This window comes from Pan paniscus, chromosome 12, assembly GCF_029289425.2.
Source record: "Pan paniscus chromosome 12, NHGRI_mPanPan1-v2.0_pri, whole genome shotgun sequence".
Taxonomy (NCBI): domain Eukaryota; kingdom Metazoa; phylum Chordata; class Mammalia; order Primates; family Hominidae; genus Pan; species Pan paniscus.
Window position 1 is genome coordinate 82065139 of NC_073261.2, and position 22906 is coordinate 82088044.

Sequence of the window (22906 nt, forward strand, 5' to 3'; positions counted from 1 at the left end):
TATGCTATGGTTTCAATTGGGTATCAAGGAAAAAAGATGCATTTTTAAAAGATTGAAAGGAAATATACCCAAAGTACTAACAATGGTTTTTTTTTTACTTTTCTTTTTTTCTTTTTGTAATAAGCATTATTATTTTTATAATACATTTTAAATTTAAAAATAATTGTCGATAGAGATAATTGGAAAAAAAGATTAACGTCTAGTTCGTTATATTTCTTATATTCTCTTAGACACATTTTACCCTAGAGCCACTTGTGTTCTCACTTCCTGTAACCACATATCTACCAACTATTTGGTCAAGTAGTTTATTTTTAATTTGTCATCACCAAACCAAGCAAACAAAAATATATAAAAACAGCGAAGAAAGTGTTGAAAATAAAGAGCAAAGTAGGGTAGGGGACTTGCCCTACAATTATATATTAAAGCATATAAAGCAATAACAGTAAAAATAATACAAATTGATAGACAAATAATAGAGCCTAGAATAACTCTAAAACAGATCCTAGTCTATGTGAAAATTTATATGATAAAAGGCATCACAAACTAATGAAAAATGAATCGGTGTTATTTTATAATGCAATGGGAAATACTATTTGGGAAAAAATAATTTTCATCATTGTATATGTCAGCATACATTCCTAAGAGATTTAAAGAATCCATTGAGAAAAATAATTTTTTAATAAGATGAAAATATAAGCTTTTTAGTCAACTTGGTTGGAATATTTTTGAAACATAAAATCAATATAAGAAATTACAAAGGGTAGTAGCAGTCTCAATTACCTAAAATATTAAACTCAAGTCAAAAACCACAAAAACTATTGTAAATAGTTAAAATCTAGATAACAAAATGGAGGAAAGTGTTTTCAACAAAAAGACAAGTTAATATTCTTAATTTTTTTTTTTTTTTTTTGAAACAGAGTCTCACTCTGTCACCCAGACTGGAGTGCAGTGGCGCAATCTCAGCTCACTGCAACCTCTGCCTCCCAGGTTCAAGTGATTCTTCTGCCTCAGCCTCCCAAGTAGCTGGGATTACAGGCACCTGCCACCATGCCTGGCTAATTTTTGTATTTTTTGTGGAGACGGGGTTTCACCATGTTGGCCAGGGTGGTCTTGAACTCCTGATCTCAGGTGATCTGCCCGCTTTGGCCTCCCAGAGTGCTGGGATTACAGTTGTGAGCCACTGTGCCCAGCGAATATTCTTAATTTTTAAAGAGCTATTTACATACTAATAATTTAAGCTACATTCAAAGTTTAAAATAGACACAGACATTTCACAAAAGAAATAACGATTGACAAATAAACATGGTAATGTGATCCAATACAGAAGAAATTTTACCAAACTATAAGCAGTTGTTATTTGGGGGCATTGGGATTCTTTACATTTTTCAGTAGTTTCAGTATAAATTACTTTTATAGTAAGGAAAATATAAATATAACATTTAAAGCCACTCATTATGTTAGTATAGTGCTTCTAGGATATTATTTGATTATATTCATCAAGTCATAAAAATACACTTATTAAATTAGTATTTCCATTTCTAAAAATTTGTCTTGGGAAAATAATTGTGAAGATCATGGAAGGGGAAAATATCTTCATGAATATGTTTCTTGTTATATTGTTTATTATAATGAAACATTAAAATCTAAATTTTTAAGAATTATGATATATTAGGTAGCCATTAAACCTGTTATAATATTAGGTAGCCATTAAAAATAATAATCACAAAGACTTTCAACTCATGTAGGGAGAAAATTGATATATGAAGTAAGAAATACAGAAGCAAAAATTGTATCTATAATTACATCTATTTAAAGACACACATGAAATATAAATATAACTTAGAAGGAAAAATTTAAAAAGTAAAATAGCTATGTTAAGTTTTAAATGTATTACATTAGTAAGATGGTGAGGGGTTTTCTTCCTATTCTATTTTGTTGTAAAAACTGGGAGAAAGGAAAAAAAAATCCAAGATGCATGCAGAGAAAGAAGAAAATAAAAATAACTCCGTGTCCCTTTTATTCCCTATTTGTGTCTCCTATACAAAGTTTATTTCCTCTTCTCAGCAAAAAGCTATGTTATCTACTCATGTGATTGAGAAATGACGTTTGTAGTTTACCTTGAAATGCATCCAAATAAAGATGGATTAATAGGTGCATAGATATGTAATAAAGTAAATATAGCAAAATGTTAGCGATGATGGAATCAAGATGGTTTTTTCAACTTTTCTGTATTTTTGAAAAACATTTATGATAAAATGTTAGAAGTAAATTATTTTGAATGCCCTTTAGGAGAAAATGAGAAAAATAATAGCTAATTGTTAAAGTTACAAGTAATATTCACTAAGGAATTATTTTAATTTCCTATCTGCATTATAAATCAACATGTATACTGACCACCTCTGAGATACTGTCCTTAACAAGGTAGCATGCATCTGAAATAAACTGTGATCTCATGTCTCTCTCTCTCTCTCTAGCTACTTTGTTTTCCTTTATCTTACAAAAGACAGTCGTTTCCTAACCATAAATATTATGAACAAGACTACTTCTGAAGTGTGGTTGATAGATGGCCTGAGCCCTTGGGACCCACCAGTACTTATCCAGAAGCGAATACATGGGGTCCTTTACTATGTTGAACACAGAGATGATGAATTATACATTCTCACTAATGTTGGAGAACCTACAGAATTTAAGGTAATCCTGGATGCTCGTTGTTCCTATTTGGGCTGTTAAGAAGTGTCACACTTCGATCAACAACATTTCTTGCTCCAAGAGCTCATTGTTTTATAAATTGATGCCACCTTCCTATGTATAACCAATCCCATTTCTTTTCCCTTAGAGCTAATGCCTCTACATATTTTAATTGTGCCTAAAAAGTTAGTAAATAAAACATATTCCGTCTGAGTTTATGTTAACAAAATCAAACTTAGTAGCTTAAAAGAGCAAACTTATAAACTCGTGATTTTATGAGTTGGCAATTTGGATTGATCTCAGCTAGGCAGTTCTTCTGCTGGTATCAGCTAAGCTCACTGATGTATCTGTAGTCAGCTAGCTGTCAGTGCCCTCACTCAAATGTCCAGTGGTTGGCTAAGCACTGGACATACTGTCTCGCCACCCAGCAGGCTAGTCAGGACTCATTCGTATGGTTGATGGTCACACTTTATCCCTGATGCAGCGTTAGTTCCTTCAGCGTTTCATAAAACAGTGAGGACTAGTATGGTCTAGTTCTCAGTGATTGCATCTCTGCATGCTGCAGCTTTCGTGTTTTCTTACCTATATGTCTTCTAACTTTGTTCCACGTAGCTAATGAGAACAGCGGCTGATACCCCTGCAATTATGAATTGGGATTTATTTTTTACAATGAAGAGAAATACAAAAGTGATAGACTTGGACATGTTTAAGGATCACTGTGTTCTATTTCTGAAGCACAGCAATCTCCTTTATGTTAATGTGATTGGTCTGGCTGATGATTCAGTTCGGTCTCTAAAGGTATGTTTAATTTTCAGAAGTTAATACTGTTAATCAAAATATATATGCAGTTTAGCTTAACAGAACATCACATTTTGAATAGTGGCAGCAGTGTTCTTTTTCTTGAAAGGAATGTAACTTAAATGGAATTTAGCAAACTCACTCTTGGGTTTAGGAGGATTATCTTAGAATTACTTAGAGGATCTTGCTTTTTATGCAGTTTTACTTAAGATAGTGTCTTATGGCATGGACTTCACAAGTAGAGTTAAGTGCTAATATTTCTCTTTCTGTATATCTCTCTACCTCACATATCTCTACAACTTTAGATATAGTAAAAACTCAGGCCAAACTTGGTAGCTAGTGCCTAAACACTGACTGCTGTTCCCCCATCCCACATCCCCAACAGGGACAGTAGTGGTATCCACTGTGTTTTAGCCACTACATGCTTTTGTCTGCATCATCTTCTCTCTGCCAGTTTTCTTATCCGCAGGGGATGCAGGGAGCAAACTTTGGTTTCTTTCAGTGTAGGAGTAGCAGTGGTCTCCACAGCAGCACAGAAGGGTAATAGTGGCAAGACTGCTTGGCAAGCTGACTAGTTGATACTGCTTGTGGCTACCAGGAAAGATAACCTGCCTTCACAAGTGAACTTCCTAAAATTGGTGAATGACAACCTTATTGCCTAGTTTTAAAGCAGCATTAACATGTGAGTTGAGGTAGTAGGCACTGAAGGGAAGAGGATGGCTTCCATTTTGTTTGATATGAAAAGAGTTATTGAGCCAGTTGATGAGCAAACAGCATAGACCATTTATACCTCCCTAACTCCAATATTCTTAAAACTCCTGTAAAAATGCAATTTCAGTCAATTCAGTGGCTTTTTATTGAACTTTTATGTGCACAATACTGTATCGGGCATTATAGAATCGAAAGCTGTTAAAGCAGAATATCCTAGCCTTAAGGAAGATATAGTTAATCATAAGATTAAACTAGTACACAAAGGTTAAGTATATCATGGATTTAAATAAGTAGTATCAAAAACATAAAATGTGCTGTGGGGCTCAAACTAGAGAAGAAGGCCCAGGAAAGCTTTTGGTAAAGTTGGTTGAATGTGAAATAAACCAGAGAGGAGAGAGAGGATTTTGACAGGTGGAGAGGGGATGGTATTCCAAGATGAGAAAGCCATCAAATGAAGCTGTATGCTCTGACATTCAGAAAATGTTCAGGAAACTGTTAATTGTTCTGTTTTATTAAAGCGCTATACATTTCTGGGGGATGAAGCCATGATTTGACTTTTTGTGAGTGTCAATATGAGGAATTTATTAATTACGAAAGGTAACATTTGAAGTTTTTGAGCAGGGGAATGGTTTGAGGAGTGGCAGCCATATTAGGATACACTAAACCAAAAAGAAGTAAGGGGCAGGAAGCTAGTTTTGAGATTGTTTTATTGGTATAAATAAGAAATAACAAGGGCCTGAAATAACTGAAATTCTCCAGCTACTCCCTAAAATCAAAAGATCAAATGTAATGTCCAGTCTCTTAGAACACTATGTAAGTGTCCTAAAACCAAAATGGTGACTGACTGGAGGGATGTCCTTATTGTCTTCATCTGCTGGAGTGCAAAGTATTTCTTTTCACTTGCTAATTTTAAAAATTTTAATATTATTATTTTAGATAGCATTTCTTTTTTTTTAACTTTTACTTTCAGGGGTACATGTGCAGGTTGGTTCAATAGATAAATTGTCTGCCATAGGGGTTTGATATACCTATTATTTTGTCACCCAGGTAATAAGTATAGTACCCAATAGGTAGTTTTTCAATCCTCACCCTCCTTCAACCCTCAGGTAGGCCCCAGTGTCTGTTATTCTCTTCCTTGTGTCCATATGGACACAATGTTTAGCTCCCACTTATAAGTGAGAACATGTGGTGTTTGATTTTCTGTTCCTCTGTTGGCTTGCTTAGGATAATGGCCTCCAGCTTCATCCATGTTGCTGCAAAGAACATTATCTCTTTTTTATGGCTGTGTAGTATTCTATGGTATATATGTACCACATTTTCTGTATCCAGTCTATCATTGATGGACATTTAGGTTGATTCCATGTCTTTGCTATTGTGATGAACATAATGTGTGCATGTGTCTTTATGGTAGAGCGATTTGTATTCCTTTGGTTATATATCCAATAATGGGATTGCTGAGTCAAATAGTAGTTCTGTTTTACATTCTTTGAGAAATTCCCAAACTGCTTTCCACAGTGGCTGAACTTAGATTTCCACTAGCAGTGTATAAGCTTTCCCTTTTTTCTACAGCCTCACCAGCATCTGTTATATTTTGACTTTTTAACTACAGTCATTCTAACTGATGTGAGATGGTATCTCATTGTGGTTTCGATTTGCATTCCTCTAATGGTTAGTGATGTTGAGCATTTTTTTCGTATGCTTGTTGGCTGCATGTATGTCTTCTTTTAAAAATATCTGTTCATGTCCTTTGCCCACTTTTTTATGGTGTTGGGGTTTTTTTCTGTTTTTGTTTGTTTTGCTTGTTAATATAAGTTCCTTATAAATTCTGGATACTAGATCTTTGTCAGATGCATAGTTTGTAAATATTTTCTCCCATTCTGTAGGTTGTCTATTTACTCTGTTGATAGTTTATTTTGCTGTGCAGGAACTCTTTAGTTTCCAGTTGCTGGTTTTTGTTTTTGTTGCAATTGCTTTTGGCATCTTTGTCATAAAATCTTTGCGTTTCTGTAGAATTATATTTCCTAGGTTTTCTTCAAGGGTTTTTATAGTCTTAGGTTTTACATTTAAGTCTTTAATTCATCTTGAGTTGATTTGTATATATGGTGTAAGGAAGGGGTCCAGTTTTCAATCTTCTGCCTATGGCTAACCATTTACATGTTAACTGGTGCCAAATTCAGACATCTTCAGTTGGGAAACTGGTGGAGCATCTATTATTATTTCAGTCTGTATGAATAAGAATGGGAGAGAATATGTAATTTCTAGCAATGCACTTGTTAGAACAAAATTCTATGTCAGGAAAGTTAGAAATGTCATGTGGAGTTTACTCTGCTATATGATTTGACTTCTAAGTAAATATGACCTTTTATATTTTTTGTAAGTATTCTTATTTTAAAGATATGCCCCAGTTTCCATGGTTTTAAATTCCACTGGAACAAACATTATGTCTTTAATTTATTCTGTATCTTCTATCTCTTCATTTTCTGACCCTTCCCAAATGATAGTACCTATTACGACTTTTATAATGTTCTAGTCATCATCAAGTGGAATTAAATACTTCTTGATCTTTCTGGTTAGTACCTGGTATATAATAAAGAGAATTTTATAGATCAGACCCTTTTTATGAACCTGAATAATGTTAATTAATATACATAGACAGTGCCATCCATACACAAAAGACAAAATCTGTAACCATAGCGTGAGTGCATTATAAAATATTTCTTTATGCAGTATCTCTGCCTGGTGGGCACTTGATTAAAAGATCTTTTTAAATTCAATCTCAGCCTGTAATCCCAGGACTTTGGGAGACCAAGGCAGGCAGATCACCTGAGGTCAGGAGTTCAAGACCACCCTGGCCAACATGGCAAAACCCTGTCTCTACTAAAAATACAAAAAATATAAAATACAAAGAATACTAAAAATACAAAAACTAGCCAGGCGTGGTGGCAGGCGCCTATAGTCCCAGCTATTCTGGAGGCTGAGGCAGGAGAGTCACTTGAAGCCGAGAGCTGGAGGCTGCAGTGAGCCGAGATCACGCCACTGCATTCCAGCCTGGGTGCAAGAGCAAGACTCCGTCTCTAAATAAATAAATAAATTCTATCTTAGCAACAGAAATGTAAAACCCTTCACATATTTGCCTCGTATCCTTGGTCATCATGCCATCAGTATTTTCTGGAAGTATTTTTTTTTTGTCACAAAAAGAAGTTATGATATTTAATTTAGGCCAGTTGGGACGTTTTTTGCTGTATGCTAACATCAGTTTTATTTAGAGGAGGAGTCTGCATATTCAGGCCAATTTTCTTTCGGCATGTATGTCTTATTCTTTTGATGAAATAACTATAGTTTGCTGGTAGAGTGCTAAAACTGAACCTGTTTCTGTCAGGTATCTAAGGAATGTCTCCCTATCTCCTGGCCTACTTACTCTCTGGTGCTGTCCATTAATATACACAGATACACGGCAGGCTTATCTGAATAGGAAATGTGGCTTAAGATATCCTCGAGTTAGTTAATACTTATATCTGCATTCGCTGGATGAACTTTTAAAAGTCCATAGCCTTGAAACAGTTTTTATTATGATTAAAACATTAATGTTGGTCCCATTAGTTTTAGAAAAACACCAAAAATACTTTTTGATTTATTGGAACCACTTGGTCTAAAGCTAAGACAGCTTACTGCGTGGGTCACATAGAGACTGTCCTGAAGTCTCATCAAAGGGCAGAAAAACTTGAGCTTCCATGGGCTAAGGAACCTTGTACCCTCGCTCTGAGGCCTGGTTATGAGGTTTGTAGCAGTGCTTCCTTTTTTTCCCTCTCAAGTCTCAGTTTGCTTGCTTATAACTATGCTACCAGATTTCTCAATTTTTGTTTACATTTTACTCTCCAGTTATGGCTTAAATTTAAATAGACAAGTTATCCTTTAAAACAACCCTCAATGTGAGAAGCATACATTAGGAGCTTTTAGAGATTGCAGATGTGTGTCCTTATTAGTGTTTCATGAAAATAGATTTTTTTTTTTTTTTATTAATAAGAGATTTGCTCAGAGAACGTAAACTCTGGCTGTAGTTGCTGCGGGTGGAATGGTATCCTCTTTACGCACAAATCCCCGGCTGCCCTTTTTCAATAGTGCCCACCAGTGATGTTTCTGTGCCTCTGATTTTCTAAGGAATTTGCTCTTTCTACAATTACTCAGGAAAAGAAAGGCAATTTTCTTTTAATGTTCTGCCTCTCGGTACCATTTCTAACACTCTGTCAACCTGCTTACCAGAGTTCTTTAAAAGGTGTAAGAGGGATGTTAGTGCAAGGCTTGAAGCTGGACCCTGCTGCTCTGAGAGAATAAATTTTGATTCCTTTCCTTTTTTCTTAAAGTTAAGAACCTTGAGTATAATAGCTGTGAGTCTCTCAGAGTAGATGTGCCAGAAGAGGTTTTGTTCTGCACAATGGTTAGCCTAGGAGCTAAAAGTTAGAAACAAATTGCAAATGCCTTAATGCTGCTGAGCCCGTTTATAGCCCTGAAATAATAACTGTCATCACTGTGGCTGTCCAGGCAGCAGGGTAAGGACTAGTGGGAAATTATGAAAAACACACGCATGTGAGGAATTTCATGTTCTTTGAGAACAGAGATCTTGGCAGTGTCGGTGGGTTCTGGAATTACTATTTGATTTGCTCTTATTCTTCCATTTTACTATTTTATTATCCAAGATTATACCCCAAAATAAACTTTTATGTTAAAGGCAATTTCATGTAAAGCTAGAATCATGATAAATCATTTTCCTATAGTTTGTCTTATTTTATTGGTCATTAATGTACAGTTTTGTTTTTTATTTGAAATATATGTTGTGATAAAGTAATCCTTGAATGAGGCATCACGTGGTAACAAAAAGTAAACGAGATATCCACATCATCTTGTTTGCAGAAGACTTAGAAATTTAATTAATGATACTTGGTGGCCTAAATAAAGAATAAAAATAGCTGTTTTATTTCTTTAGCTCCCTCCTTGGGCCTGTGGATTCATAATGGATACAAATTCTGACCCAAAGAACTGCCCCTTTCAACTTTGCTCTCCAATACGTCCCCCAAAATATTACACATACAAGTTTGCAGAAGGCAAACTGTTTGAGGAAACTGGGCATGAAGACCCAATCACAAAGACTAGTCGCGTTTTACGTCTAGAAGCCAAAAGCAAGGTAGGTCTTATAATCTTCACTTTCAGCTCCCATTTACTGAAAGCATACCGTTTGCCAGATGCCATGCAGTTGTTGGAGTTACATTAGCACGGTTTCGTAATGTAGATTTCTTAGACCACAGTAATACCCAAATGACTTTAGGGATACGTGAATTTTTTTTAACCTTAATATTCATGTTTGTTTTAACATGGATTAGAAAATTTATAGCATGTCGGCCGGGCGCGGTGGCTCACGCCTGTAATCCCAGCACTTTGGGAGGCCGAGGCGGGTGGATCACAAGGTCAGGAGATTGAGACCATCCTGGCTAACACGGTGAAACCCCATCTCTACTAAAAATACAAAAAATTAGCTGGGCATGGTGGCGGGCGCCTGTAGTCCCAGCTACTTGGGAGGCTGAGGCAGGAGAATGGCGTGAACCCAGGAGGCGGAGCATGCAGTGAGCCTAGATCGTGCCACTGCACTCCAGCCTGGGCTACAGAGCAAGACTCTGTCTCAAAAAAAAAAAAAAAAAGAAAATTTATAGCATGTCAAACTTTTTATTTTACATATTGTTTATGTCCGATTTTTTAAAGTTGATTTTAAGAAAAAATTAATAGAGTTGGTATGTAGTTATGGCAAAAATAGTGAAGGTGGTAGTTGACTAGAGTAAACTAGACTGATACAGTCCCGGCCCTCATGGAGCTTACATCTAGCAGGAAAGATGACATGTTTAAAAAGCCATTAATAATGTACTGACTGCTGCAAAGGAGGACATACTGAGTACAGTGGGAGCATAGAGCAAAGGGATTTTACCTAGTCTAGAGAGATCAGGGAAGTTTTCTCCAAGGAAGTTATGTCTCAGGTAAGACCACTAGGATGATTAAGAGTAAACTAGAAAGGAGATAGGGGATTCCATTTTGTATAGAGGCCCTGAATTTGGGGAGAAATTATACAATTCAAGAAGTGGATATTCAGAGAAGGACTGTGTGGTAGATAGAGCTCCCTCTCCCCTCCCCCCTCCCCCCTCCCCCCTCCCCCCTCCCCCCTCCCCCCTCCTCCCTCCCCCCTCCCCCCTCCCCCCTCTCCCCTCTCCCCTCTCCCCTCTTTCCACGGTCTCCCTCTGATGCCGAGCCGAAGCTGGACGGTACTGCTGCCATCTCAGCTCACTGCAACCTCCCTGCCCGATTCTCCTGCCTCAGCCTGCCGAGTGCCTGCGATTGCAGGCGTGCGCCGCCACGCCTGACTGGTTTTCGTATTTTTTTGGTGGAGACGGGGTTTCGATGTGTCGGCTGGGCTGGTCTCCAGCTCCTAACCGCGAGTGATCCGCCAGCCTCGGCCTCCCGAGGTGCCGGGATTGCAGTCGGAGTCTCGTTAACTCAGTGCTCAATGGCGCCCAGGCTGGAGTGCAGTGGCGTGATCTCGGCTCGCTACAACCACCTCCCAGCCGCCTGCCTTGGCCTCCCTAAGTGCCGAGATTGCAGCCTCTGCCTGGCAGCCACCCCGTCTGGGAAGTGAGGAGCGTCTCCGCCTGACTGCCCATCGTCTGGGATGTGAGGAGCCCCTCTGCCTGGCTGCCCAGTCTGGAAAGTGAGGAGCGTCTCTGCCCGGCCGCCATCCCATCTAGGAAGTGAGGAGCGCCTCTTCCCGGCCGCCATCACATCTGGGAAGTGAGGAGCGTCTCTGCCCGGCCGCCCATCGTCTGAGATGTGGGGAGCACCTCTGCCCTGCCGCCCCGTCCGGGATGTGAGGAGTGTCTCTGCCCGGCCGCCCTGTCTGAGAAGTGAGGAGACCCTCTGCCTGGCAACCGCCCCGTCTGAGAAGTGAGGAGCCCCTCCGCCCGGCAGCCACCCCGTCTGAGAAGTGAGGAGCGTCCTCCCTCCTCGTCTGGGAGGGAGGTGGGGGGGTCAGCCCCCCGCCCGGCCAGCCGCCCCGTCCGGGAGGTGAGGGGCACCTCTGCCCGGCCGCCCCTACTGGGAAGTGAGGAGCCCCTCTGCCCGGCCAGCCACCTCGTCCGGGAGGGAGGTGGGGGGGTCAGCCCCCCGCCTGGCCAGCCGCCCCGTCCGGGAGGCGAGGGGTGCCTCTGCCCGGCCGCCCCTACTGGGAAGTGAGGAGCCCCTCTGCCCGGCCAGCCGCCCCATCCGGGAGGGAGGTGGGGGGATCAGCCCCCCGCCTGGCCAGCCGCCCCGTCCAGGAGGGAGGTGGGGGGATCAGCCCCCTGCCCGGCCAGCCGCCCTGTCCAGGAGGTGGGGGGGCGCCTCTGCCCGGCCGCCCCTACTGGGAAGTGAGGAGCCCCTCTGCCCGGCCAGCCGCTCTGTCTGGGAGGGAGGTGGGGGGGTCAGCCCCCGGCCCGGCCAGCCGCCCCGTCCGGGAGGGAGGTGGGGGGGTTAGCCCCCCGCCTGGCCAGCCGCCCCATCCGGGAGGTGAGGGGCGCCTCTGCCCGGCCGCCCCTTCTGGGAAGTGAGGAGCCCCTCTGCCCGGCCAGCCGCCCCGCCCGGGAGGGAGGTGGGGGGGTCAGCCCCCCGCCCGGCCAGCCGCCCCGTCCGGGAGGGAGGTGGGGGGTCAGCCCCCCGCCCGGCCAGCCGCCCCGTCCGGGAGGGAGGTGGGGGGGTCAGCCCCCCGCCTGGCCAGCCGCCCCGTCCGGGAGGGAGGTGGGGGGATCAGCCCCCCGCCCGGCCAGCCGCCCTGTCCGGGAGGTGAGGGGCGCCTCTGCCCGGCCGCCCCTACCGGGAAGTGAGGAGCCCCTCTGCCCGGCCAGCTGCCCCCTCCGGGAGGGAGGTGGGGGGGTCAGCCCCCCGCCGGGCCAGCCGCCCCGTCGGGGAAGTGAGGGGCGCCTCTGCCCGGCCGCCCCTACTGGGAAGTGAGGAGCCCCTCTGCCTGGCCAGCCGCCCTGTCCGGGAGGGAGGTGGGGGGTCAGCCCCCCGCCCGGCCAGCCGCCCCATCCGGGAGGGAGGTGGGGGGGTCAGCCCCCCGCCCGGCCAGCCGCCCCGTCCGGGAGGTGAGGGGCGCTTCTGCCCGGCCGCCCCTACTGGGAAGTGAGGAGCTCCTCTGCCCGGCCACCACCCCATCTGGGAGGTGTACTCAACAGCTCATTGAGAACGGGCCATGAAGACAATGGCGGTTTTGTGGAATAGAAAGGGGGGAAAGGTGGGGAAAAGATTGAGAAATCGGATGGTTGCTGTGTCTGTGTAGAAAGAGGTAGACATGGGAGACTTTTCATTTTGTTCTGTACTAAGAAAAATTCTTCTGCCTTGGGATCCTGTTGATCTGTGACCTTACCCCCAACCCTGTGCTCTCTGAAACATGTGCTGTATCCACTCAGGGTTGAATGGATTAAGGGCGGTGCAAGATGTGCTTTGTTAAACAGATGCTTGAAGGCAGCATGTTCGTTAAGAGTCATCACCACTCCTTAATCTCAAGTACCCAGGGACACCAACACTGCGGAAGGCCGCAGGGTCCTCTGCCTAGGAAAACCAGAGAACTTTGTTCACTTGTTTATCTGCTGACCTTCCCTCCACTATTGTCCTGTGACCCTGCCAAATCCCCCTCTGCGAGAAACACCCAAGAATGATCAATAAAAAAGAAAAAAAAAAAAAAAGAAGTGTAGGGCTGGCCGGGCGCAGTGGCTCACACCTATAATCCCAGCACTTTGGGAGGCTGATGCGGGCAGATCACGAGGTCACGAGGTCGAGACCAGCCTGGCCAATATGGTGAAACCCCATCTCTACTAAAAATACAAAAAATTAGCCGGGCGTGGTGGCAGGTGCCTGTAATGTCAGCTACTCAGGAGGCTGAGGCAGGAGAATCCTTTGAACCCAGGAGGCAGAGGTTGCAGTGAGCCAAGACCTCACCACTGCTCTCCAGTCTACAGAAGAAGTGTAGGGCTAGGCACAGTGGCTCAAACTTGTAATCCCAACACTTTGGGAGGCCAAGCTGGGAGGATCACTTGAGCCCAGAAGTTAGAAACCAACCTGGGCAATATAGTGAGACCTCATCTCTACAAAAACCAAAAATATTAGCCAGGCATGGTGGCATATGCTTGTAGTCCCCTGCTTCTTGGGAAGCTGAGGTGGGAGGATTGCTTGAGCCCAGGAGGTTGAGGCTGCAGTGAGTTGTGATTGCGCCATTGCATTCCAGCCTGTGTGACAGAGTAAGATCCTGTCTCAGAAAAAGAACAAATACAAAGGAGGCCATTATGGCCAAAATCAAGTAAAAGAGGGAAGATTGGCAGGGTGAGGAGTAGAGAGAGATGAGACACAGAAAAGGAAATAACAAATATCCATATTCCAGGTATACTCAATATACAGAATTTACAAATTTATGCAAGTAGGGAACAAATTAATATATAAACTATAGCCTTGAATTTAAGGAAACTTCAGACTTTAGCATATCATATATCAGATAATTTCACATGTGCTGACACAATGAATTACAACACAAGCCTTTTATTCTTAGGAATTTTTTTCTTTAATTCATTTATTTTTCTCTGACAATCTTTAAGTAAATATTAATATTTTTATATTACAAAAGCAATACATGCTTGTTGAACAGATGCAAAAATACAGAACAAATCTTAAATGACTACTTCTCAGTACCATTTGCTTGCTGCACCTCTTAGAAATAATCATTGTTACCCACTTAGTGTATTATCTTTTAGATAGGTTTTGTTTGGTTTTACAAACATGGAATTAGACTAGTCTATCAAAATGTTGCAATTATTGGACCCGAGATGGAAAGAACAGTTAAGCACCATGTTCTTGGAGAGCCAAGAGGGGAGAAGGGAAGCAGCTGCTGAATGGAAGCGCTATACCTTTCCACAGGCATTTTAGTACTGCTGGCAAACCCAGATCCAGCCCATCACAGGAGTAGCTACTGTTTTACCTCTTCCTTTCAAAACTTTTCAACAAGCAAGTTTTTCTGATTGTATAATTGAAGTTGGGGAAGAGTTGGGAAGTGAAAAGACCAAGAGTGTTTTATAGAAATTAATCTACATCAAGTTTTATAAAAGTGAATCTTACTAAAAGTGAAAGTTAACAATGTCATAACAACTTGGGTATTTTAAAGAAGAATGAGAGGAGAATTTCCTCCTTATTTGATTACATTTTGCTGTCTCCAGTTATTGCCCCAAAGTGAAGTTTTCAAAATGAGAATGAAAATATGAAGAGTGACTTGGATATATTATTTATTTTCTTTATGTAAACGGTGCTATTTCATTAGTTTAAGCAGGGTGAAAACCAATTTCTTTATCTTTTTTCTATGAAAGGTAGATCAGAATTAGTTCTTTTGTCTGTTCCGAGACTGCCTAGTTTCAGTCAACTGGAATTGATGAGTTTGAGCTACATTGGGGGATGGTTACATAACCTACAAGTAACTTAGTAACCTTACAAATAATTTAACTTACTTTAACCCTACAAAGAATTTTACCTAAAAATTTTAAAACCACTTTAAATTTTTTTTTAATAAAGTTAAATGGGCCTTTGAAGAGGATTGTGGTAGTTATCAGTAACATCAGTAAGATTTCAGGTCTTAATGGTTGAGAATTCCGACTACAGAGGATAGAAAATTGAGCTGGTAAGACTTTAGTCAGCATATTTGTAGATACTCAAAAGTGAAAAATGCCCATATCTAGCTCTTAGGCATAGAAAGAGTGCTATACTAGGACTTCTAACCTTGGTAAGTATTTTGGTTTCATCTGAAAATTTAAAATTATAGTAGGTAGCGAAGAACTCTTTAAAATTACATTATTGTCATGAAAAGCTGCATTTAATAAAATGTTTTCAGGCCAATCTTGCTGCTCTTTTCTGGTTAATACTGTAGGACAGCAAGGTAGCTGAAACCAAAAGCCATGATTTATTTTTAGAGACCATAATTCTTTTTCTTAAACAAATTTGTGCTCAACATCAGTAGGTAGCACACAAGTGGGGATAGTGCACCTCAATGTATTTTAAATTGGGATAAAACAGTTATTATAAAAGACTCTTCTTTACATACATAGTAATTCTTCATTTCTAGGATGGAAAATTAGTGCCAATGACTGTTTTCCACAAAACTGACTCTGAGGACTTGCAGAAGAAACCTCTCTTGGTACATGTATATGGAGCTTATGGAATGGATTTGAAAATGAATTTCAGGCCTGAGAGGCGGGTCCTGGTGGATGATGGATGGATATTAGCATACTGCCATGTTCGGTGAGTCAGTATATTTTACCTGGCATGTAAGTGCTAGACCATTGTGAGAGATGTCAAGAATAACAATATATATCAGGGAACAAAAGCTTATTTTTTTCATTCTTATTATTCAATTTTTGTATTCCTAAACCAGCACTGGTGAAACTTGATTCTGTAAAAGATTAGTTGATCCAAAAAGCAAAAGGGTAGGTTTTTAGGATTTTTGCATAGCGGTACCAGACTCTGTACTTATTTAGTAATATTATTATTTCCTTTCAGTTCTCCTGAATTTAGGTTTAAGTAGCCTCTCAATCTGAACTGTTTTCCATTTAACTTCCATTTTATTTCAGCTGTTTTCAAGACACAAATATTATTTTGTATTTCTGCTTAAAATTCTTCTCCACCTCCCCATCTCTAGAACAAAGTCCAGATTCCCCAGTATAATACTCCTAATGGTCTGATTGATCTCTGTAGTGGCATTTATCATCAGACCCTTTTTTGTTTGTTTGTTTGTTTGTTTGAGACAGTTTTGCTTTGTCGCCCAGGCTGGAGTGCAGTGGCACAATCTCGGCTCACTGCAACCTCTGCCTCCCAGGTTCAAGTGATTCTCATGCTTCAGGCTCCTGAGTAGCTGGGACTACAGGCGCACACCACCACACTGTCTGAATTTTTTTTTTTTTTTTTTTTGAGATAGAATCTTGCTTTGTTGCCCAGGCTGGAGTGTGCAGTGGCATGATCTTGGCTTACTGCAGCCTCTGCCTCCAGTGTTCAAGCGATTCTCCTGCCTCAGCCTCCTGAGTAGCTGGGATTACAGGTGCCTGCCATAACTCCTGACTAATTTTTGAAATTTTTGTAGAGATGGGGTTTCACCATGTTGGCCAGGCTGGTCTCGAACTCCTGACCTCAAGTGATCCGCCCGCCTCAGCCTCCCAAAGTGCTGGGATTACAGGCATGAGCCACCGCACCAGCCTGATTTTTTTGTATTTTAGTAGAGACAGGGTTTTCCAATGTTGCCCAGGCTGGTCTCGAACTCCTGAGCTCAAGCAGTCCGCCCGCCTCAGCCTTCCAAAGTCATGTCCTTTTATTTATTTTTTTTTGTTTTTTATTTTTTTGAGATGGAGTCTCACTCTGTCTCCCAGGCTAGAGTGCAGTGGCGCAATCTCCGCTCACTGCAACCTCCGCCTCCCAGGTTCAAGTAATTCTCTTGCCTCAGCTTCCCGAGTAGTTGGGCTTATAGGCACGCACCACCACACCTGGCTAATTTTTTCTATTTTTAGGAGAGACGGGGGTTTCACCATGTTGACCAGTCTGGTCTCAAACTCCTGACCTCAAGTGATCTGCTCACCTCAGCCTACCAAAATGCTGAGATGACAGGCTTGAGGCACTGTGCCTAGCCCCCAAAGTCATGTCTTTTAAATGACATGCTCTGTCACCTCCTTGCCCTTATACATGCTGTGTCGTATCTGTGTCTTAATGCCTTTTCTTTGCCCTCTGGAAACTCAAATTTTTCCTTCACAACTCAGTTTAGGCATCATCTCCTTAAAAGCATTTGTGTTCCTGACTCGTGTATATACCCCTCACCTGGCAGATGGATGTTCTTTCCTCTGCTCCTGTAATACCTTAAATACACTTGTGTTGTAGCAATGACACCACATTGCTGAGTAAGTCATTGTTTTCTTACCCCACAAAATTACTGTCTTCTCCAGGGTAGGGGATTTTCGTTTGTTTCTACTTTTAAGGTCTGTACTTAATCCCTGATAAATGGGCGGGCACTCAAAATATATTCGTTGAATCAATTCTGGATTGTCTATATCAGGAGTTGGCAAACCTTTTTCTCTAAAGAACTACATAGTCACATTTTAAGCTTTGCAGGCCGCATACAGTTTCTGTTGCACATTCCTTGTTTTCACTCAACCTTTAAAAAGCAAAAACCAGTCTTAGCTCCAGGGCCACACAAAAACAGGCCTCCAGGTGTAGTTTGCTGACCCCAGCCTACATTATTAACTTTTTTTTTCCACTAAAACTTTTTTGCCCTTCAATTTCAGAGGTGGTGGTGAGTTAGGCCTCCAGTGGCATGCTGATGGCCGCCTAACTAAAAAACTCAATGGCCTTGCTGATTTAGAGGCTTGCATTAAGACGCTTCATGGCCAAGGCTTTTCTCAGCCAAGTCTAACAACCCTGACTGCTTTCAGTGCTGGAGGGGTGCTTGCAGGAGCATTGTGTAATTCTAATCCAGAGCTGGTGAGAGCGGTGACTTTGGAGGTGAGTACGCTCTGTCTCTACTGTTTATGGAATGGGGGAGGTGTGAAGCCATAGGCTACTCTAAGAAAAATGTTTTTGGGCTGGCACAGCGGCTCATGCCTGTAATCCCAGCACTTTGGGAAACTGAGGTGGGCAGATTGCTTACCAGGAGCTCGAGACCAGCCTGGGCAACATGGTGAGACCCTGTCTCTGCAAGAAATTAAAAAAAAAAAAAAACCTACCCAGGCTTGTTGGTAAGAGGATCTCTTAAGAGGTTGAGGCTGCAGTGGACCACTGTGCTCCAGCCTGGGCAACAGAGTGAGACGTTGTCAAAAAAAAAAAAGGAAAGAGAAACATTTCTGTTACAGTTTTACCATAGCATAGGAGTATAACAAAGCTTTTAAGTTTTAAACTCAGAATTATAGCTTGAGGAGAACTTCTAAAGTTATTTTAATCCAACTATTAACCCTTATTCTTCTCTGATACAGTGTTCTTTATTATCTTTAAGGCTTTCCACTGAAAGATATTAATGGCTATTTCCATTGCTCATTTGTATTTGTAAGTACATTTAGAATTGGTGAAAAAGCACTGAAGCATATATGAGTCCCAGTTGAGAAAGCCAGGCAAAGCACGCTGTGACTCTGGAATGCACTGAGTCCTTTGGCTCCTGGTCACCTTGACAGGCTACTGCCCATCAACATTTCAGTCCTAGATTTATAGGCTCTTTATTTTTAGATAGCCCATTCTTAATGGTCGTTTGGGCATAGTTTTTCCGTATTTTAATTGAAATATCTTACCCTGTTCTGAAAATGATTATCTTTTCCCAGTGTCAGAAATTACGAAGTTACATTATAGCAGTTGGTTTCACTGCTATCATTCTCCTACTTCTGGGTTACTCTGAAAAATAATGACTGAGATGGGAGAGAGTAAATTATTTTCAGGATTTTTTATTTTGAGGTTGGGGAGTTTATACTGTGGGCTTGTAAATAAGTGTTAAATAGTAGTCACCTGTAAGTCTATTTTTTAAAAACAGAAAAATGTGGAGAATAGCCTATGCACAAAGATAATGGCAGAATTATTTACAGTTTAAAGAAAAAGCAACTAGCTTTTGACTTTTAGAAATATAAAAGGAAATAATGAGAAGGATATTTATGCTAGGTTGCTTATTATAGTGAAGACTAGGAGACAACCTTTTATACATATATAAGTCAAATTCTTCTTATAAGCACCAAAAATCAACCCTAATTTAAGCAGAAAAGGGATTAAAGGGCATTAGGAAAATGTAGGTATCTTCAGACCAGTGTTAGAGGCTTCAGAGCCAAAGGCATAGAATTGGCCCAATGAAACTATTACTGCCGCCACCGCCAAGCACAAATCACCTCACACTGCCAGTGCAACTTCTAGAACCGGATATAGCTGTGGCACTTTTGCCAGAATAAATTATCTGTGATCACTGCTTCTTTGAATCACTAACTTCCCATGCAGAATGTAAAGCACATGTGTCTGGTTGATAGACCCAAGTCACACATGGGTCACACAGCTACTCCCAAGCTGCAGGGAAAAATGGGAAAGAGAAGTCTAGCACTTAGTATCTCCACAGTGAGAGGCAGGCTCTAGCTGATAAGGTTGGAGGTTTTTCAAATGCAACAAAGTTCATATGGTAGGCAGCCAAAAAGAATTACAGATGACTCACTATAATTGGTTAATGTTAATATGAGGGAAAGCTAAAAAGTCTGTTAACAGAAGAAAATAAAGCTAAGTGAAAAATACAGCCTTCATTTTTGTTTTGTTGTTTTTGTGGGGTTTTTGTTTTTTTGTTTTGTGTTGTTTTGTTTTTTGAGTCAGAGTTTTGCTCTTTCACCCAGGCTGGAATGCAATGGCACACGAACACAGCTCACTACAGCCTCAACCTCTGGGGCTCAGGTGATCCTCCCACCTCAGCCTCCTGAGTATCTGGGACTACAGGCATGTGTCACCATGCCCTGCTAATTTTTGTGGTTTGTTGTTGTTGTTGTTTTGTAGAGATGTGGTTTTACCATGCTACCCAGGCTAGTTTCAAACTCCTGGGCTCAAGTGATTTGCCCACCTCAGCCTCCCAACGTGCTGGGATTACAGGCATGAGCCACCATGTGCGACCCAGCCTTCGTTTTATTAAATTTTGTAACACTAATTATAAGCCAATGGGTTGTTTTCTCTTCTTTCACCTTGGGTATTTTCCAGAGTTTCTTTACTTAGCGTTTTTTGCTTTTAATATAAAATGTCCAACTGGTCAAAAAGACTTTATTCCTTGTGTATTTTTTTCATTTAAAAATTTTTAATTATGGTAAAATACCATAAAATTTACCATCTCAACCATTTTTAAGTGAATAGTTCAGTAGTGGTAAGTGCACTCATAGGCTTATGCAGTCAATCTCCAGAACTCGCTTTTCATCTTAACAAAACTGAAACCCTGTACCGATTAAACAGCTCTCCATTTGCTTCTTCCCACAGCCTCTGTCTCTGTGAATTTGACTACTCAAACACCTCACATAGGTGGAGTCATACAAAATTTTTTGTGACTGGCTTATTTCACTTAGATTATATCCTTGAGGTTCATCCATATTGTAGCATGGATCAGAATTTTATTCGTTTTTAAGGCTGAATAATATTCCATGTAATATTGCATGTGTATACCACATTTTGCTTATTCGTTCTTTGGTTAATGGACACTTGAGTTGCTTCCACCTTTTGGCTGTTGTGAATATGCTGCTGTGAACATAGGTATGCAGATCTCTTTAAGACCCTGCTTTCAGTTTTGGGGATTATATGCCAGGAGTGGAATTGCTGGATCATATGGTAATCTTAAGCTTAACTCTTTGATGAACCACCATACTGTTTTCCATAGCAGCTCCCCCATTTTACATTCCAACCACCAGTGTATCAGGATTCCGGTTTCTCCACATTACTGCCAATACTTGTTGTTGTTGTTGTTGTTGTTGTTGTTTTAATATAATAACTAACTGTCCTAATTGGTATGAGACAGTAGCATTTATTGCTTTTATATAAGAAAAAATATAAATGAATAAAAGGTACCAAGCTAAAAATAAATATTGTGAAATTAGAAGATAAACCATTTCTTGTTATTTGTCATTTAAGGAATCTGAAGACTTTAAAAGTAGGTTATAAATTACAGGCCCTGGTTAAGGACGGAGTATTCTAGCTCCTAGGAATCTACATGGCTTGAGTTATTTTCTCTCATATTAGTATGTATATTCATAAAATAGAATGTTTTTCTGAAACTCACTTACCAACCTCTTACTTGAAGTATAAGTTTCTTTGCCTTTTTTTAGGCACCTTTCTTGGATGTTCTCAACACCATGATGGACACTACACTTCCTCTGACATTAGAAGAATTAGAAGAATGGGGGAATCCTTCATCTGATGAAAAACACAAGAACTACATAAAACGTTACTGTCCCTATCAAAATATTAAACCTCAGGTAGTGAAAGACAATTGTGTTAGACTATCCTGAATTTACACAGAAGATAATAAAAAAAAAACTTATCCAGGCTGAAGCAAAAATAGGAGCTTTAGAGATGTTTCTACTTATGATGCCCAGATATCTTCAGCACCATCTCTGCTCATGCTTCATGTTTAATACCTCAGGGGAATAGACTTATCATGCCTTAATTACTAAATTAGCTAAGGTCCTTTAGTCAAGAAAAGGCTATTCCAGATAACAAGTAGTCTACTACTGTAATGCTGAGGCTCTCTCAAGATAGCAAGTGAGAAAAAGCATAGAGCACTTACAGGGAAAAATTGGAGGTAATTATTTTTCATAGTCTCTATAGTGGCAAGGGACCATAAGAAATAATGTAAACTCTTTGTGCATGTATTTTCTTTCAGCATTATCCTTCAATTCACATAACGGCATATGAAAACGATGAACGAGTACCTCTGAAAGGAATTGTAAGTTATACTGAGAAACTCAAGGAAACCATCGCGGAGCATGCTAAGGACACAGGTGAAGGTAGGAGACCCCCTAGAAGCAGGGAACATGGCCAAACAGACTACTACCCACAGCACACTGCTCAGAGGAATATATTTCAGGCTGTAGCCAAATCATCTGCCCAGGATTTAGGGCAAACAATTATTTTGCTATGTTGACTCCCCAGTTAAAGTGTACGTAACTACATATCTATACATACACTGCCTCACCTCTTTTTCAAAGGACAGTATTAAAATAGGTAGGCAGGACACAAAGGAAACAGGAAATTTAAGAATCAGATATAACTTGGAGATGCACTGCCATACAATTATTAATTCATTTAACAATATTTATTGAGCTGTTATTCTTGGGAATCTCTAAAAGACAGATTCTGAGATTTTTGTTTTGGGCCATCAGTGCCCAAACTGTTTAGCTGCATGAATTTCCTCTAGCTAGCTGTTTCAGCTTTATGAGATAAGAATCCCTCCCTTTTGCCTTGAAACTACATGCCATATCAGTCTCCCTGTATTCATCTCCATTTGTCACCCCCATCCATTGCTGTAGTTGGTGTTTTCAGGGCATAAGACTCTCAGATTCCACAGGGCAGGTTGATGATCTCCTGGGTTTCAACCTTGTCCGTGTGGCACCATATAGTCTTTTCTATACGGCCTCTTCCTGCTTTTGCTGTGTCAGAAGTTTGTCTTCTGCTGCTTGTCCCCTCCCATCTTTTTGTTGATGATGGTGGTTTTTGCTTTTTATTCCTTTACTATTATTTGAACTGAGTACTCAAAGAAGAGGGGAGGAATGGGTCTCAATCTTCCAAAGAAGATCCCATACAATCTTCTAATTGTTCTACATGTTAACTCTTCCAGGCTATCAGACCCCTAATATTATTCTAGATATTCAGCCTGGAGGCAATCATGTAATTGAGGATTCTCACAAAAAGGTATGTTATCAAGGCCCTCTCAGTGGACAGATTCCCGAACTAGATACATGTTGTTTTCACATTTTCAGTGGTTGCAGCAGGTTTATGACAAAGCCACTTCACAAATGTCCTATCTATGGGTGAGACCCAGGAGGGGAGGGAGGGACACTGTGTCAATCAAGAGAAATGTCTCTCTCTTGTACTTGATACATGAGCTCTGTTAAAGAAAATAATTTAATCTTAATTGTTGGAA

At 41.0% G+C, this 22906-nt stretch overlaps 1 protein-coding gene across 7 annotated transcripts in view; it reads left to right on the plus strand.

Moving 5' to 3' along the window:
* PREPL (prolyl endopeptidase like) overlaps positions 1-22906 on the plus strand; it is a 46212-nt gene that overhangs the window by 20474 nt on the left and 2832 nt on the right. For all 7 annotated transcript variants that reach the window (XM_055108019.1, XM_003822650.4, XM_003822648.6 and 4 more), the window contains 8 exons: positions 2475-2691; positions 3301-3486; positions 9179-9376; positions 15365-15540; positions 17565-17781; positions 21090-21239; positions 21647-21770; positions 22601-22674. In XM_055108019.1, coding sequence (XP_054963994.1) covers positions 2475-2691; positions 3301-3486; positions 9179-9376; positions 15365-15540; positions 17565-17781; positions 21090-21239; positions 21647-21770; positions 22601-22674 — 1342 coding nt within the window. The remainder of the gene's footprint in view (positions 1-2474; positions 2692-3300; positions 3487-9178; positions 9377-15364; positions 15541-17564; positions 17782-21089; positions 21240-21646; positions 21771-22600; positions 22675-22906) is intronic.